Below are 14,420 nucleotides of genomic sequence, written 5' to 3'. Positions count from 1 at the left end.
AGCGCTCGCGCTCGAAGCGAGCCTGAAGGCTTCCGTTGTGCTGCGGTCAGACGCTGACGAGAGACAAGTTTCCAGTTGCTACTGAAGCCTCATTCAGAGAAACTTTCTGCTCCGCTCGCTCACACTTTTCTAAACACCGAGAGGGTTTTAGGTGGGACTTCAGAGGAGCCACTGAAATCACGGTAGGTTCGCTTCTTTTTCTCTTTTTCCAACTCGAACTTTCACACTTTTCATTTCAAAAAAGTAAGGAAAAACGACATACATATATACATAAACATATATGAATCATATGTATGTTTGTTTAATGTACTACCGAGAACCAGGAACATGAGCTGTGCATTAACATAAAACTGTAAAGTGACGATTTATTTAGGAAGATTGTTCTATATTTTCCATATGGTGAGGAGCTTGTTCATTCGGGAGAGAATGGAAGTAGCGCTGCGCTCATATGAACAAGTTAAGCAATAAAGGCGACATTTTAATAACCGATAACTCTTTTTTTGTTTAGACCGTTTGAAATACAGAACAGAACAATGTCCATCAGCAGTTCTGTTCTGTCAGCAGCAGCAGCAGCAGCGGCAGGAAGCACCGGCCTCCACATGGATAAAACTGTTTTTTCCTCTTACTTCATATTCCTGTCTGCTTTTATCACTCGTGTTTCACTCTGGTTAACGTTCACCAACGAGTCCGGTGAAGTGTGAAGGCATGATAATCCAGAGCTTTGAGTTGGGCGGTGAGTCACTGCCGTCCCTCCAATGGACCTCAGAGGTTTGTTGACTCTGTCGAACAGACCCAGGGCTCGGAGAGAAGCTGAGCGAGGATGAAAAGGTGACTTGTTGTAGAAACGAGTGCAGGACTGTAAAGTAAATGGCCGTCACTCCCGTGAAAGGCTTCTGTCTTCGCTGGTTGGCTGGTTGACTCCTTTTCCACCAGGTTTTAACACCGTTGCCCTCTTTTTTGGAGCAGCTGAGGGATGCCAGTAAATGTTGTAACTCTTCAGTAACTCTTCTTTTGTTTACTCTAGGTCTCCCAAATGCTCCACTGTCTGCAGAGGAGGAATTTGTCACTGAGCTGTGATGAACGGGATGACTGAGGTACAGAAGGAGTGAAGCGCCGAGTATATATGTATATATATAGAATCTTTGTTGGCGACCCCTCTGAAGGCTATTTGACCTATTTTTTCCTGGAGGCTTTCATTTTTTATTTGATGCCATACTGATAATAAAGTCGACTGTACAACAGGTGGAAAAAACCCCCGACTGATCAGCTTCCTGCCATGTTGACTCCCAGTGCAAACTCACATGTATCAAACCAAATATAAACAGCCTCCCCTGATAAGCAGCCTTTGCTTACTCAGATCCTAATCGCACACCATGTGTCAAACTTTATCACGCAAGCGACCAAACTGACAAGGGCCAAGCCTATTGTATCAGTTTCCCTTTGAATGATTGGAAGGTGCATCTCTGTGGTTCACCATCCTCCGGCCTCTAAAACAATATTGTTGCACATGATTTTGTCATTTTTAAGAGCTCTTCAGCAGAAGAGTAGGCCTGACCCTTGACAATAGCGGGGTCTTCTCTAGACAAAATTTATGTTGTGGCATGGCATACTCAGAGATTAGGGATGCAGTTATCTTAGAGTTTGATGTCTCGGTTACGGCCTGAGAAAAAAGGCTTATGACTTGTAATTTATCACCCAAAAATGTGGATATATATATAAAGTCACACCAATAGTATCTGGGGTTTTATTGAATTCCCCCTTGATTTGAACAGTTCCTCACAAAATAAATTGCAAATTATGAAGAAAAATATCATAAAAAGTATATCTCTTATTATGTTTAATTCAATGTGTGTGTTACTGAGCCTTATATACTTATATGCCCTTGAAGTAACTTGCCCTCAGACACACATGTGCAAGCAGACATAAATACAAATGTAAATGAAACAGCTATAAACTTTTTATTAAAACTCCCTGCTGACACTCCAACAGTCCAACTTGGTTAACAGGTTGTCAGTGGCTCTTGCAAGCAGATGGAGTGACCGTGAGAACGGAGAGTCACCTATATGTTAACAAAAAACGATGCCAATGTTTGAGGCGTGACTTCTTGAAAAGACCCTTAGTGCAGTATTGATGGTGGCGACACATCAATGGCTGGATATTGTTAGGAACATGTCCCTAGCATCACGATGTGAAACTATTCTCCTGCACTTTAGGACAATAGCAAAGTTTTAACCTTAATGAATGTACACAATGCTCCCACCACTCATTTGACAATCCCATAGTACACTGCAACAGCTCAATAAACTGATTTAAATATGGACGCATCAGCACGCATGTATTTTAAATCGTGTGTTTGAGCCGTGAGCTGAACTGATGCTGGTGTTCCAGGGCCGTTCTGCCAGCACGCTTCTGAGAAGGTGTCATCTGGCCCTGTCCAAGTCTGACACGGTGGGTTCCAGCCCAGCGGGGTCAGGTATTTCTGAGGACGGAGCCTCAGGTCAGTCTGAGAACGATGGGACCTTCCCTCTGTCCGAACTCTCCGACCTGTTCGAGAGTTCGGAGGCACAACCGGCTGCTCAGGATGAGCTGGTCCAGCCTGGCCATTCAGTGGACAGCAGGCAGAATCTGAGGATGAAGTTCCAGGGAGCTTTCAAGAAGGGCATTGCTAACCCCATGGATCTGTTGGAATACACCATCTATGAGTCCAACGTGGTCCCAGGTCCCAAGAAGGCGCCCATGGACTCGCTGTTTGACTACGGAACCTGCAGGAGCACCAACAACAAACGTCGCAGGAAGAAGCTGCCGAGAGGGTGAGGCGTGTCCTAAAATAACTTCACCTTCCTGACATACTCCGTGGGAGTTACCGTGGACTAAATATTAGTTTGGAAAAATGTGGTCAAAGAAAACAAAAGCAGCTCTGTAGAGGTGTTTTCGGGGAATACACACGCACCAACATGGTCAACAGGGAGTGTGTTGTCAACGTGAAACAGTCTGGTCCGGTTCCTGTTTCATGGCCGGTCATTTCCTACTCAGTGATTTATTCATCTTCAGTTCAGTGTACATCAAACATCACGTGACGTCAAGTTCATGGGTGTGTCTGTGCCCTTTGATGGTGTCAGTCACGGCCCAACCTTGACTACCCAAGAGACAGACATCAACATCTCATCATTTTGCTTGCCCTGTCCAGCAGGGCGGAGGAGTCCTGTGACGACAGTCCAGGTCTGGACCAGCCCAAGGTCTTGAAAGTCTTCAACCGCTCGCTGCTGTTCGACTGTGTGTCACGTGGAGAACCCGAGTCTCTGGACGGCCTCCTGGAGTACTTGCAGACTCAAGAGAAGAGGCTGACGGACGAGGAGTTCCGAGGTACGTCCAGCAGTGGAAGGGAACAGAAACAGCTCTTATCGTTTGATAGCACTCTGACCTTTGGGTTCCTCCCCGCGGATGCTGTTTTTGGTGGTGAGGATGTGAAAAGGGAAAAGGCTGCATGATGTCAGTCTTTGTCCTGCAAGAGCCACGGCCCACCAGAGCTTCCTGTGTGTGTGTTTGAGAGCTCATGACACAGAGCAGAGAGAAGTCACAACTAACTGCCGTCCATCACTGAGATCCACAGGATCCGACCACTTCAAAGATAGAAAGGAGTGCAGTAGATATTAACTGAGTCGAGTTACATTTAGTATATTGAAATAAACAGATTACATTTGATCCAGATCAAGTTCACCGAGGACATGAAGAGAACAGGTGTGACTAGGAACGGCGGTCTAGATGGGTTAAGGATTATAAGCAACAAGATAAACATCCTTAAATTACAAAACTCATTGTGTAGCTAACATTACATGTACAAGAGAGCAAAAAAAACAAATGTTAAATGTTTGAGACTGTGATGAGAGTTCATGTGTTCTCCCCTTTGGTGGTGGACATTTCATATTTTCATATGGACAGGAGACCAAAAAAAAATAACCAGTGTTTTAAAATGGAAACATGTTGTGTCATACTTTCTTTCAGAACCATCCACAGGCAAAACATGTCTCCCCAAAGCTCTGTTGAACCTGCACAGCGGCCAAAATGACACAATCCCCCTGCTGGTGGACATAGCAGAGAAAACAGGGAACCTGCGGGAGTTCATAAACACACCCTTCAGAGACGTCTACTACAGAGGTGAGCCCTGTCGTGCAGCCAGTCAACAAACAGCTGGATTACTGCGACCAAAACTGCAGAATGAATTGGTGCATGCAGGCCAGACGGCTCTTCACATCGCCATAGAGCGACGCAGTAAACAGTATGTGGAGCTGCTGGTGGAGATGGGAGCGGATGTCCACGCACAGGCCAGGGGACGCTTCTTCCAGCCCCGAGACGAGGGCGGGTACTTCTACTTTGGTATGTAACGTCATCATCCTGAATCTCATCTTTGTAAATTCATAATCAAACACTTATGAATAAAAATATTGGCAAATTAAACTGCGGAGATTTAAGGCTGTTTTGACTGCTTGATGTAGGTACAGGGCATACCCACACGAGGGCGCTACAGGATTTGTACAACATACCCCCCTCTTAGCCGCTGCTGTGTCGTCTGTCACTCAAGTCGACTCTATTATTTCTGGAGTACTTATTACTACCGTATTACTTGTAATAACACAAAAAAACCCACAATGCTAGTGTCCAAGTGTCTAAAAGTTGTTATAGTCTTAGTAGAGGTAATAATCTATCTATCTATCCACGTACCTGTATCTATGTTCTTTATCTCACTATCTATGTTTCTTGAAATTCTCATTGAAATAGCGGTGTAGTAAACAGAGAGAGATGGTAATTCCTTGTTGACTGTGTTGATGGTTAGGAATGATTATTTATACAATATGTTGATGTTTTTTTTTGGTGAAAAGTGGTTGTCATTTCAAGCTGAAGACCTACTAAGGTGCACTGAGCTGCCAGCCAAAAATTTACATACGCAATATTTAGTACTCATTTCTCATCTTCCCCAATGTGATCCATCAGCAGTGGAGGAAGACGAAGACTGGAGATGAATTCTCAAGAGGTTAGGACTGAGAGAGCACAGAGAAACGTGTTGTAGTGGTCGTGCTACTGGCTGGAGTGTCTGTGGCTGTAATGACTTCACCGGTGACTTTTTCCATTCGCACCCTGCCTCAGTCCCGACGGCTGCCACGAAGAAGTGAAACCATGTCGCTCTTTTCCTTCTCTGCCAGAGAGAAACACCTAGTTTACTAGTGTTTTTGGATCGGTCTGCAGACCGGACACCTGAGCTACACCCAAAGACCTTTTGAAGTGGGACACTATAATTTGCATTTCGTCAAGCCTGTGTTGTAGGTTTGCGACAGGAGTTTTCTACAGTTTTTCAAGCCACGACACATTTTGTTCATTGAAAAAAAAATCCTAAGGTACCTCGCCAAAGGGCAATTGTGCTTTGTCGAAAGTCCTGTAGAAAATCCCTTTTAATTTGTGTAGCTACTGACACTCGGCTATTTTGGCATGTTATTTGCAGAGACAAATTGGAGAAAATGTATTCCTTCTCCATCTGACCGGCTTCTTTGCTATGAGTGTGTTGAGGAAGAGGAGCACTGCCTCGCATCAGCATAGATCTAATGTGGCCGAATCCATGTAATCTGTTCGTTGTTGTTCATAATTTCATGTCATCATATCGCCTCTATCTCCGGACAAATGTGGTGAAACTGGATCATGTTCCACGGCGCCAGTCACTAGTTGAAAAACACTGAGTTTATAGTTACACCATTCTGAAAAAATATGATAGATGATAAATGGTCATCCTCTAAAACACTAATCACATTATTGATCTTTCTCATTAATTACCAATAGTTTAGCAAGAATGTAAACTCAAACATAATGAGATGGTTATTACATGTAAATATTTTTCCCGCGGTCTCTGTGAGCTACCTGGTGCACCACAGTGGTGACCTCTGCTAGCACTAACAACCATGGACGTTGCAGTCTACGCCAGACTTTCAGCATGTCTATCGCGCTAATGTAATTATCGCCACTTTTATTTTCGTCTGCTTCCAGTTTTAAGAGTTATTTGATGTGTTCTCCACGTCACTCTGCGGAGTTGATGATTTCTATTTGCACTTTAGCACGCTTGTCATTCCCAAATCCCAGCGTGTCCAGGCGCACTGTGGGTAATTTGCTGCGGAGCTTTGCGCCGAGGTGAACATGAACCTGGCAGGACCGGAGCCTAATGGGATTTACACTCACGCTAACGCTCGGCATGCACCCGTGCAAATCCATGAAGAGGAGCGTTTCTGTGTGAGATGACAAAGTAATCTGTCACCCATAGCAACGGCTCATTTTCAGCAGCTGCTTTTGGCATTCTGGCTCCATTGTGGCCCTCCTTCAGACTGCTGCTAATTGTGCTGTTTTCATCCGGGGGATTTAAGTCTTTGATCCTTGTTTAGTTACCGCTGCAACAGTTGCTCAAACCCCCTGCTGATTATTTATAAACGCTGCTAATCTCCGGTTTAGACTGAAGTCTGTGTTTTGCCCAGGTGAGCTGCCTCTCTCCCTGGCAGCCTGCACCAACCAGCCCAACATCGTGCACTACCTGACCGAGAACCCGCACAAGAAGGCCGACCTGCGGCGCCAGGACTCTCGCGGCAACACGGTCCTCCACGCGCTGGTGCACATCGCAGACAACACCAAGGACAACACCCGCTTCCTCACCAAGATGTACGACCTGCTGCTGATCAGGAGCGCCAAGCTGTACCCGGACTGCAGCCTGGAGGCCGTGCTCAACAACGACGGCATGTCGCCGCTCATGATGGCGGCACATCTTGGCAAGATCGGGGTGAGGAGCGAGGGAATGACAGCAGGCACCCATCCACAACAACCAACCAACTCCACAATAATATCTTTCAGGTGTTTCAGCACATAATCCGACGTGAGATTAAAGGCGAGGGCGCTCGACATCTGTCCCGGAAGTTCAAGGATTGGGCCTACGGGCCAGTGTACTCCTCACTGTACGACCTCTCTTCTTTGGACACCTGTGGAGAGGAGCCATCTGTGCTGGAGATCCTGGTCTACAACAGTCGCAATGAGGTGACTTCACTGGGCACAGACGTGGGGTGGAAGGGGTGATATGACCTGAGCACAAAGTAGAGGGAATAAAACGTGTCATTTCTGATCGGAATACTGACCATACCTACCCCATGACCTCAGCTCTTCTTGGGATGAGCACCAATCTTGAGGCATAGCATCTGTCCTGGGTGAGCCCCTGGAGGTCCTCACATGAGGTGTCGAATGAGTCGAAGAAAGCACTTGTTTTGACTTCAGTCCCTCCCACAGGACGGACCTTCCCATTGCATATTTTCTCTAGCCAGATAAAGAAAATCCATGGAATTTGATCTTACAATGCGCTGACCTCCACAGAACCGGCACGAGATGCTAGCTGTGGAGCCCATCAACGAGCTGCTGAGAGCCAAGTGGCAGAAGTTTGGCGCCGTCACCTTTTACATCAGCGTCGTTTCCTACCTCATCACCATGATCATCTTCACCTTGGTGGCTTACTACCATCCCACCCAGGGAACGGTAAGGAGACGAGGACGTCTCTCACCAGAGACGCAGCTGATACTCATGAAGTGACCTTGTGTGTAGTGTAGTCCATGAGCTTTGAGTTTAACAGGAATGTTCTGCTATATTTGAAAACATTGTCGAATTACTCAGTACACAGTTAGAGGAGGTGAGCTGGAGCTTGGTACTGGGTTCATTTGGAATTAAAGGAAATAAAAACACAGACTATCAAAGGAAAGAACAGCATTTGTGTACAAGAACATCAGCTGATACTGAACTGAAAGTGCTTAATAACATTTGGCATTTATTATTTATAATCATGAGGTTTTCTTCTGAGGTATTGTCGTGCCATTTTCCTGGCGAAACCACACACGTTTCAGTTCATGTTTACACCACAAATAGAATAGAGAATATTTGTCGGTAAAGGTGACGGAGATAACCGACTCTGGCTCTCCTGCAGCCGCCTCACCCCTACACATCATCTGACGACTACCTGAGGATGGCAGGAGAGATCATCACTCTCGCCTCAGGAGTCTTCTTCCTCCTCACCAACGTGAGTCAACAACTTTGATGGCGTTTGACGGCCGGTTTGTGTGTAACCGGCATGTGCTTGTGGGCTGCAGATCAAGGACCTCTTTCTGAAGAAGTGCCCCGGGGTGAAGTCGCTATTTGTGGACGGTTCGTTTCAACTGCTTTAGTAAGTGTTTGCACTGCACTGCGCACTTGGAAGAATAGAAAGAAAATACTCAGTAAATTACTTCTGAAGGGTGGAGAGAAGGATAATAATTTTAACTGAGTAAAATATGAACTAGAACAGTGGACGGATTCTTGTAAGAGATGAAGGCTTCTATTAGAAAGACTGTTTTTGCAGCGTTTCTACAGGATGTTTTTGTTGCAGAAATAAGCAATGATTTATGTTGGTTGTAAATCAGAATCAACTTTATTTCCAACCATGAAAGTGCTTTGGAATAAAATAAAATAAAATAAAATAAATAAAATATTGTGGGTTAAGCCAAAGTCCTCAATTTCTTCATGTTGATTTCCAGCTTCATCTATTCTGTGCTCATCATCGTCACCGCGGCCCTCTACCTGTCTGGGGTCCAGGCGTATGTGTCGGTGATGGTATTCGCTCTTGTCCTGGGTTGGATGAACACGCTTTACTTCACCCGAGGACTGAAGCTCACCGGCACCTACAGCATCATGATTCAGAAGGTCGAGGGAAACAGTCAGCATGTGCCAGTCAAATTTGAATTTTCACTGCAACCTTCTTTTACAGATTCTTTTCAAGGATCTTTTCAGATTCCTCCTGGTGTACGTGCTGTTCATGATCGGATATGCATCTGGTGAGATAGAAGCCAGCTCAATACTGAGTTGAGTTGATCTCACTTGCATGTAAAGTGCATGTTTATTACCCCCCCCCCCCCCCCCCCCCCCCCCCCCCCCCCCCCCCCCCCCCCCCCCCCTCCACAGCGCTAGTGTCCTTGCTTACCGTGTGTCCTCCTCCGGGCTCGGACTGCGGCGGGGAGTGCCCAACTTACCCAAAATGCAGGGACACTGACACTTTCAGCACCTTTCTACTGGACCTCTTCAAGCTGACCATTGGAATGGGCGAGCTGGACATGATCCACAGTGCCCAGTATCCCGTCGTCTTCCTCATCCTCTTGGTGACCTACATCATCCTCACCTTCGTGCTGCTGCTCAACATGTTGATCGCTCTGATGGGAGAGACGGTGGGGCAAGTGTCGAAGGAGAGCAAGAAGATTTGGAAGCTTCAGGTGAGACTCCTGCATTTGACGGAGCGGCAGGAGAGTGACATGCCTCTGCATTTTGCCAGTGGGCTACTACCATTTTGGACATTGAGCGATCCTTTCCAGTCTGCCTCCGGAGGTCTTTTCGAGCAGGAGAGATGGTGACGGTGGGGAAGACCTGTGATGGCTCGCCAGACAGACGCTGGTGCTTCAGGTATGTCCGCCGTTCCTCTGAGAAAAGCACCTCCAGCACTCATGCTAAGCTCCACTGCCCGTGTCCTCTCAGAGTGGACGAGGTCAACTGGCGCCACTGGAATCAGAACCTTGCAATCATCAATGAGGATCCGGGCAAGAACGAAACCTGCCTAGCCAACGGGCGGCATCAGAGCGTCAAAGCTCTGAGGCGAGGTGAGCAGGTGAAACTGCAGCCACTCACTCTGTCACACTGAAGCTCAACATCTCTTTTTTTATGTCTCTTAAAGACCGCTGGTCCACAGTGGTCCCCCGGGCAGTGGAGTTGAGCAGAGGTCCACGATCTGGCGTGCGTGATCTGGTGGTGGAGATGGAGCCTTTGGCGCCTCGACACTGACGATTGAGACCGCCGAGAGCCGTTAGCATCGAGGAGATGGCTCTGCTGGGAACCGTTAAGCCAATAACTGGCCTTATTTTACACTGACTCTCACATCTGGACGGTGGAGTGACAGAGAGACTCTGGAGAATCAGTCAACTCCTGCAGTCAACTGCTGAAGTACCTAGAGATTGAGGAAAATGGCCAGAAGACAGGAGCCTGTTGAAAAAGCGCGTAAGATTCATGCTAATGTATATGGACTCAGGGATGCTTTACAGGTGTGTATGTAATCCATGTAAACTATGTTTTTTTATACCATTTTTATCTCAATCCATGTTTCTACAAGTTAAAGTAGCGTTCACAGAGCAGTGCACACAGTGAGCTCAGCTTTAAGGGAGGACATGACTGAGTTTAATGAGGAATATCACTTTGTTTTGATGCTCAACATAACTTTTTAATGTTAACTGGAATAAGAGCTTCAATTGGTGAAGTGCGTTAATGGGTGCTTTTTGCCGATCACGCTGTTTTAGCACATGTAATAGCAGTTCTCTCTCAGCGAGTCACTAGGCTCATGGAAAGCAGGCAGTGATATTATCCCTGACTTGTGAACAAGACTTCACCGTACTTGAACTCTACTCCACCAGGGGAAAGTTCTTAACCTGGACAGGTTTGTCCCCCATTGATAGGCAGAGAACCATGGCCTTGGACTTTGAGGTGCTGCATGTATGAAGAAGCTTTGCGACTCCTGATGGCATGATCGTGTGTATCAGCAGACCTTGGTGTTTCTTCGGAGATGAAAGTCTCTGCCTCTTTATTTCGGTTGCTGCACCCTCAACTCTACCTCGGAGAAGCGGAAGAAAATGAATGGATGAACGGAAGAGACAATGGGGCAAAGCCTGATGAAAATGTCAAAAAGAATGTGTCAGATTCCCTCAAGATTCTGTGTCCTGTATGACGCAGAAACTGACATGGCAAGTACAGAATTTTAAATACAGGTTGGGGTCATGTTTATATCCCCAACTTTTGCAATCATGTATGGACTCACTGTTCGGGCTTCATCCTCCAATAACATGTCTCTGGATGAATGAAAGAGTTGCGCTCCCATGGATGCTCCGACAGCATTTCATTTGGCTGAAACAATGGACTGTGCTGAAGCTGAAGACAAGCGCGATAGGAAGGTTAGAGTTGTCAAGAATATATGCCAAAATGAGACACTATTCCTCCACGTTATGTTTGTCTTTGAATTTCCAGAGTTATTGTTCCTCCGCGGCCGAGATATTTGCATAATTAACGCTGCTATTATGCTGGCGGATGTATTTGCTGCAGTATTTTCGTTGCTATTGGCTGGGTGCCCTGCGCAGCATCCTGCAGGTATTGTGCTGCAAGTCGGAGTTTGATAAAGAGCAGATACATTTTCATTATTTCCTCGCTGTCCGAGGTCACAGGTCATTGTTCTCCATGTTTACAATCCAGCTCCGCAGGCTGTGCTTTTGTGTGCTGCTTACTCACTGGAACAATTAACTCTGATGTTGCTGAAATGTTGCATGGTCCTTTCAGTTTCTCTCACAATGCTTCTATAAATGCATTTAAATCATTTATATATATTAAATGAACATTGGTGGGATTTCTGGGAGCCTCGCAGTGCAGAGAGAAAGGGCTGAGTTCTCTGGGTTGCCGAGTGTTTTCATGCTAATGGCAGAAAATGAAGATGATTTTTGACAGCTCTCAGAATAGTGTCAGATTACACTTTATTTTGGACATTAATTCAAGTAAAAGAAACACAACTTTATTTGTTTAATACTTTTCTTTTATAATTATTTCATTTGATTGTAGCCACAACTTATATCACCACAATGTATGTTGCGCATGTCTTCCAGCAACCTTCACACCAACCAAAAAAAGTGATATCCCTTCACTTTAGTTTATGGAACATCACATTGTCTTCTCAACCGAGGGAAAAACTCAAGGTCTGTCTGGTTTCTTCAGAAAAAAACAAAAAAACACCTTCTATTTCCACATTGTGGGAAAAGCATGTTTCGAAATGGGTAAAGCAGCCTTACCACGCCGAGCCTGCTGGTGGCAGCAGAGCTCTACTTTTATTGAACCGTGCGCTGCGGAGCAAACCGCGAACTCTTTTAGGCGACGGATGCATAAATATTAAACCGACACTTCAATCGTGAAAATGTCAAAAGGAACCTCAAACATATTGAAATAAAGCCAGGGAGTTTATTAATTCGCCAACTGTTCAGAGTGAATCTTTCTCTGACTGTATTTCTGTTATCTCCTATTGTGACAGACTAATTATATATATATATATATATATATATATATATATATATATATATATATATATATATATATATATATATATATATATATATATATATATATATATATATTGGAGGCAGGCATTTGCCGACCTTTTGTGCAACAGTGTGAGGCAGTTCCTTTGCTCTCCATCAGCTCAGCTCTCTTTTATGTCCAGGTGCCATTCTTCAACTTCAAACCTCCTCTCCTTCTGCCTGAGTCCAGCAGCGCTGAAGGACACCTGGAATCTCTCACCACCTCAGAGAAGAGGCTAATCCTCTTTGCCCCAACTTTAACTGGGCCACTAATCCTGCAGGTTTATCTAAGCGGCGAGCACCTAGTGCTGCTGACAACTCGGCCTGGCCTCCTCCAGGCTGCCTGTTAAGTAGGGCAGGACTCGGGTCTGCAAGTGTCACTGTCAGCAATTCTGGAGTGTTAGCAGTTAACAAAATGGCTGTCTCGCCCCCACACGATGACAAATGTGGCTCACCCGACAGAATCGGTGAGATCCAGTCCCAACAGCATGAAAGGGAAAGTCCTCAGTCTGGCTACTGAAAGTGAAGACACCTCCTATCCACACACACACACCGACTACGGGACATTATGGATCACTGTTTTGGACTGATTTGTGATCATCTTCTCCGTCTGTTTGATGGACTGTGCAGCTGGCAAGGTCAGCACTTATCAGACTGCTACGACTGTCGAGAGCACGCAGCAGTGATGGCACTTGAAAGATGTGCTTTTCAAAGTTCTCAGGTTCCTTCTCCTATAGTCTCCAGTGAATACAGTGACAGTGCATTTGTTTAGACCATTTGTTCAGAAGCTGATTGAATGAGAGAGAAAAGGGTCTTGAATTTCTTACTAAAATATTTGAAAAGAGGGAGAAAATTTGGGGGAAAAATGGCAGTGGCAATGTTTTAAAATCTTATTTGAATAAATGTGCATTCTATTTGTATTGGAAGCAGTGAATATCTTATGGGTAAAACCACTTCATCATGTGGATTTTTGTAATTTTTAAAAAATATATAAAATGTAAAACTCTTTTTGAGGCACCAGAAATATTGTCAAGAAATAGTTTTTTGCATTTAATTTAATTTATTAACAATTAATAGCCTTGTAGGATGAAAAACAGACAGCAGAAATGAGAGTTTAAAAAAAATAATAAATAAAGATTATACAATTTTATACTGTAATTACAGTTCAAATAGTAGTTAAGAGTAGTAATAGACTGCTCTGAATGCAAAGTACCGCATGTGGCCCCGTACGTTTGAGGGTGAATTGCCAACATCCTGATACCAATTTACTTGAGTTTAGTTTGCTGCGATCACTGCGGAAGTGTCAGCCTGGTGTGGCATTTCCCAATTGAGTGAGCACAGACATATTGGTTTGGTGGCACATGCGATGACCTTTCAGTCCATCCGTGATGAAACAAGGCTGCTGACCCCAAAGTGATTCAGAGTGTGGAGGCTGACAGGCGAGGGCACGGCAGCGCCACAGCTCCCGTGGCCTCTGCAGGATCCTCTCATGATTTATTGTGAAATTGCCGGGGAGTCAATGTGGCGTGCAGGTGAATGAGTTTTGCTAATAAGAGAAGCATTTCTGCTCCACAGAGCTCTTTTTCTGTCTGAGTGAGTGTGTGTGAAATCAGTGTGCAGTCTCCCAGTAGCACACGCCTTGGTGGAGGCGGCTGGCTCATCAGTCTACGGCTTATCTGATGCTTCAGGTGGAGCTGAGCTCCAGAGTGGAGCCGTATTAGGCAGGAACGTTCAAAACAGTGTCCCAGGGAAACACTGCAACACTTTTGGAACAACCACTTGTTCTGTTCAACAACGCAAGCTCTCTCTCTTCTGTGAGTGCTTGTCAATATTGTGTGTTATGTGGTGTCAAACAAGGGTGTCTGTCTGTCCGTCCAGCCGTCTATCCATCCATCCATCCATCTATCTATCTATCTATCTATCTATCTATCTATCTATCTATCTATCTATCTATCTGTCTGTCTGTCTGTCTGTCTGTCTGTCTGTCCGTCCGTCCGTGCGTCCGTCCGTCTGTTCGTCCATCTGTCTGTCTGTCTGTCCGTCCGTCCGTCTATCTATCTATCTATCTATCTATCTATCTATCTATCTATCTATCTATCTATCTATAATTCAGCAAAGTAAAATGTTATTATTTTGTTTGGTCTCAACATTTTTTTTCAATTAATACATGAACAGTTATAATCGACTAATTCTTCTATCATAATCAGTGACAGATGAGCAAAAAAACAGGAT

General features: G+C 45.2%; 1 protein-coding gene across 3 annotated transcripts; it reads left to right on the top strand.

Annotated features, from left to right (window-relative positions):
- The first annotated feature begins 45 nt into the window (after nucleotides 1-45).
- trpv4 (transient receptor potential cation channel, subfamily V, member 4) lies at nucleotides 46-11,675 on the top strand. Of its 3 annotated transcripts, XR_008415543.1 has the most exons (18): nucleotides 46-182; nucleotides 1,025-1,094; nucleotides 2,389-2,810; nucleotides 3,188-3,363; nucleotides 4,003-4,155; nucleotides 4,234-4,374; nucleotides 6,510-6,808; nucleotides 6,880-7,059; nucleotides 7,390-7,548; nucleotides 7,991-8,083; nucleotides 8,154-8,227; nucleotides 8,577-8,742; nucleotides 8,807-8,873; nucleotides 9,001-9,305; nucleotides 9,365-9,492; nucleotides 9,565-9,686; nucleotides 9,761-10,124; nucleotides 10,620-11,675. XR_008415543.1 is itself a non-coding variant. In XM_053870344.1 (17 exons), exons 2-17 carry the CDS (start codon nucleotides 1,077-1,079, stop codon nucleotides 9,865-9,867), a joined length of 2,607 nt encoding a protein of 868 aa, XP_053726319.1. In that variant the 5' UTR covers nucleotides 46-182; nucleotides 1,025-1,076; the 3' UTR covers nucleotides 9,868-11,675. The 3 variants fall into 3 exon arrangements, 2 of the variants coding, with proteins under 2 accessions (XP_053726319.1, XP_053726318.1); XM_053870344.1 differs by having other exon boundaries at nucleotides 3,191-3,363; nucleotides 9,761-11,675; XM_053870343.1 differs by having other exon boundaries at nucleotides 9,761-11,675.
- Nucleotides 11,676-14,420: the final 2,745 nt, after the last annotated feature.

Source organism: Synchiropus splendidus, chromosome 7, assembly GCF_027744825.2.
Source record: "Synchiropus splendidus isolate RoL2022-P1 chromosome 7, RoL_Sspl_1.0, whole genome shotgun sequence".
NCBI classification, from domain to species: Eukaryota; Metazoa; Chordata; class Actinopteri; order Syngnathiformes; family Callionymidae; genus Synchiropus; species Synchiropus splendidus.
Note: the sequence above shows the minus strand (reverse complement) of the source record. Positions and strands in the feature narration are given on the sequence as shown.

Bases quoted from the DNA above. Each gene is read 5' to 3' on its own strand.
- trpv4 (XM_053870343.1), top strand. The intron at 4,375-6,509 runs GTATGTAACGTC...TGTTTTGCCCAG, and splicing joins GGGCGGGTACTTCTACTTTG to GTGAGCTGCCTCTCTCCCTG. The intron at 9,306-9,364 runs GTGAGACTCCTG...GCATTTTGCCAG, and splicing joins AGAAGATTTGGAAGCTTCAG to TGGGCTACTACCATTTTGGA.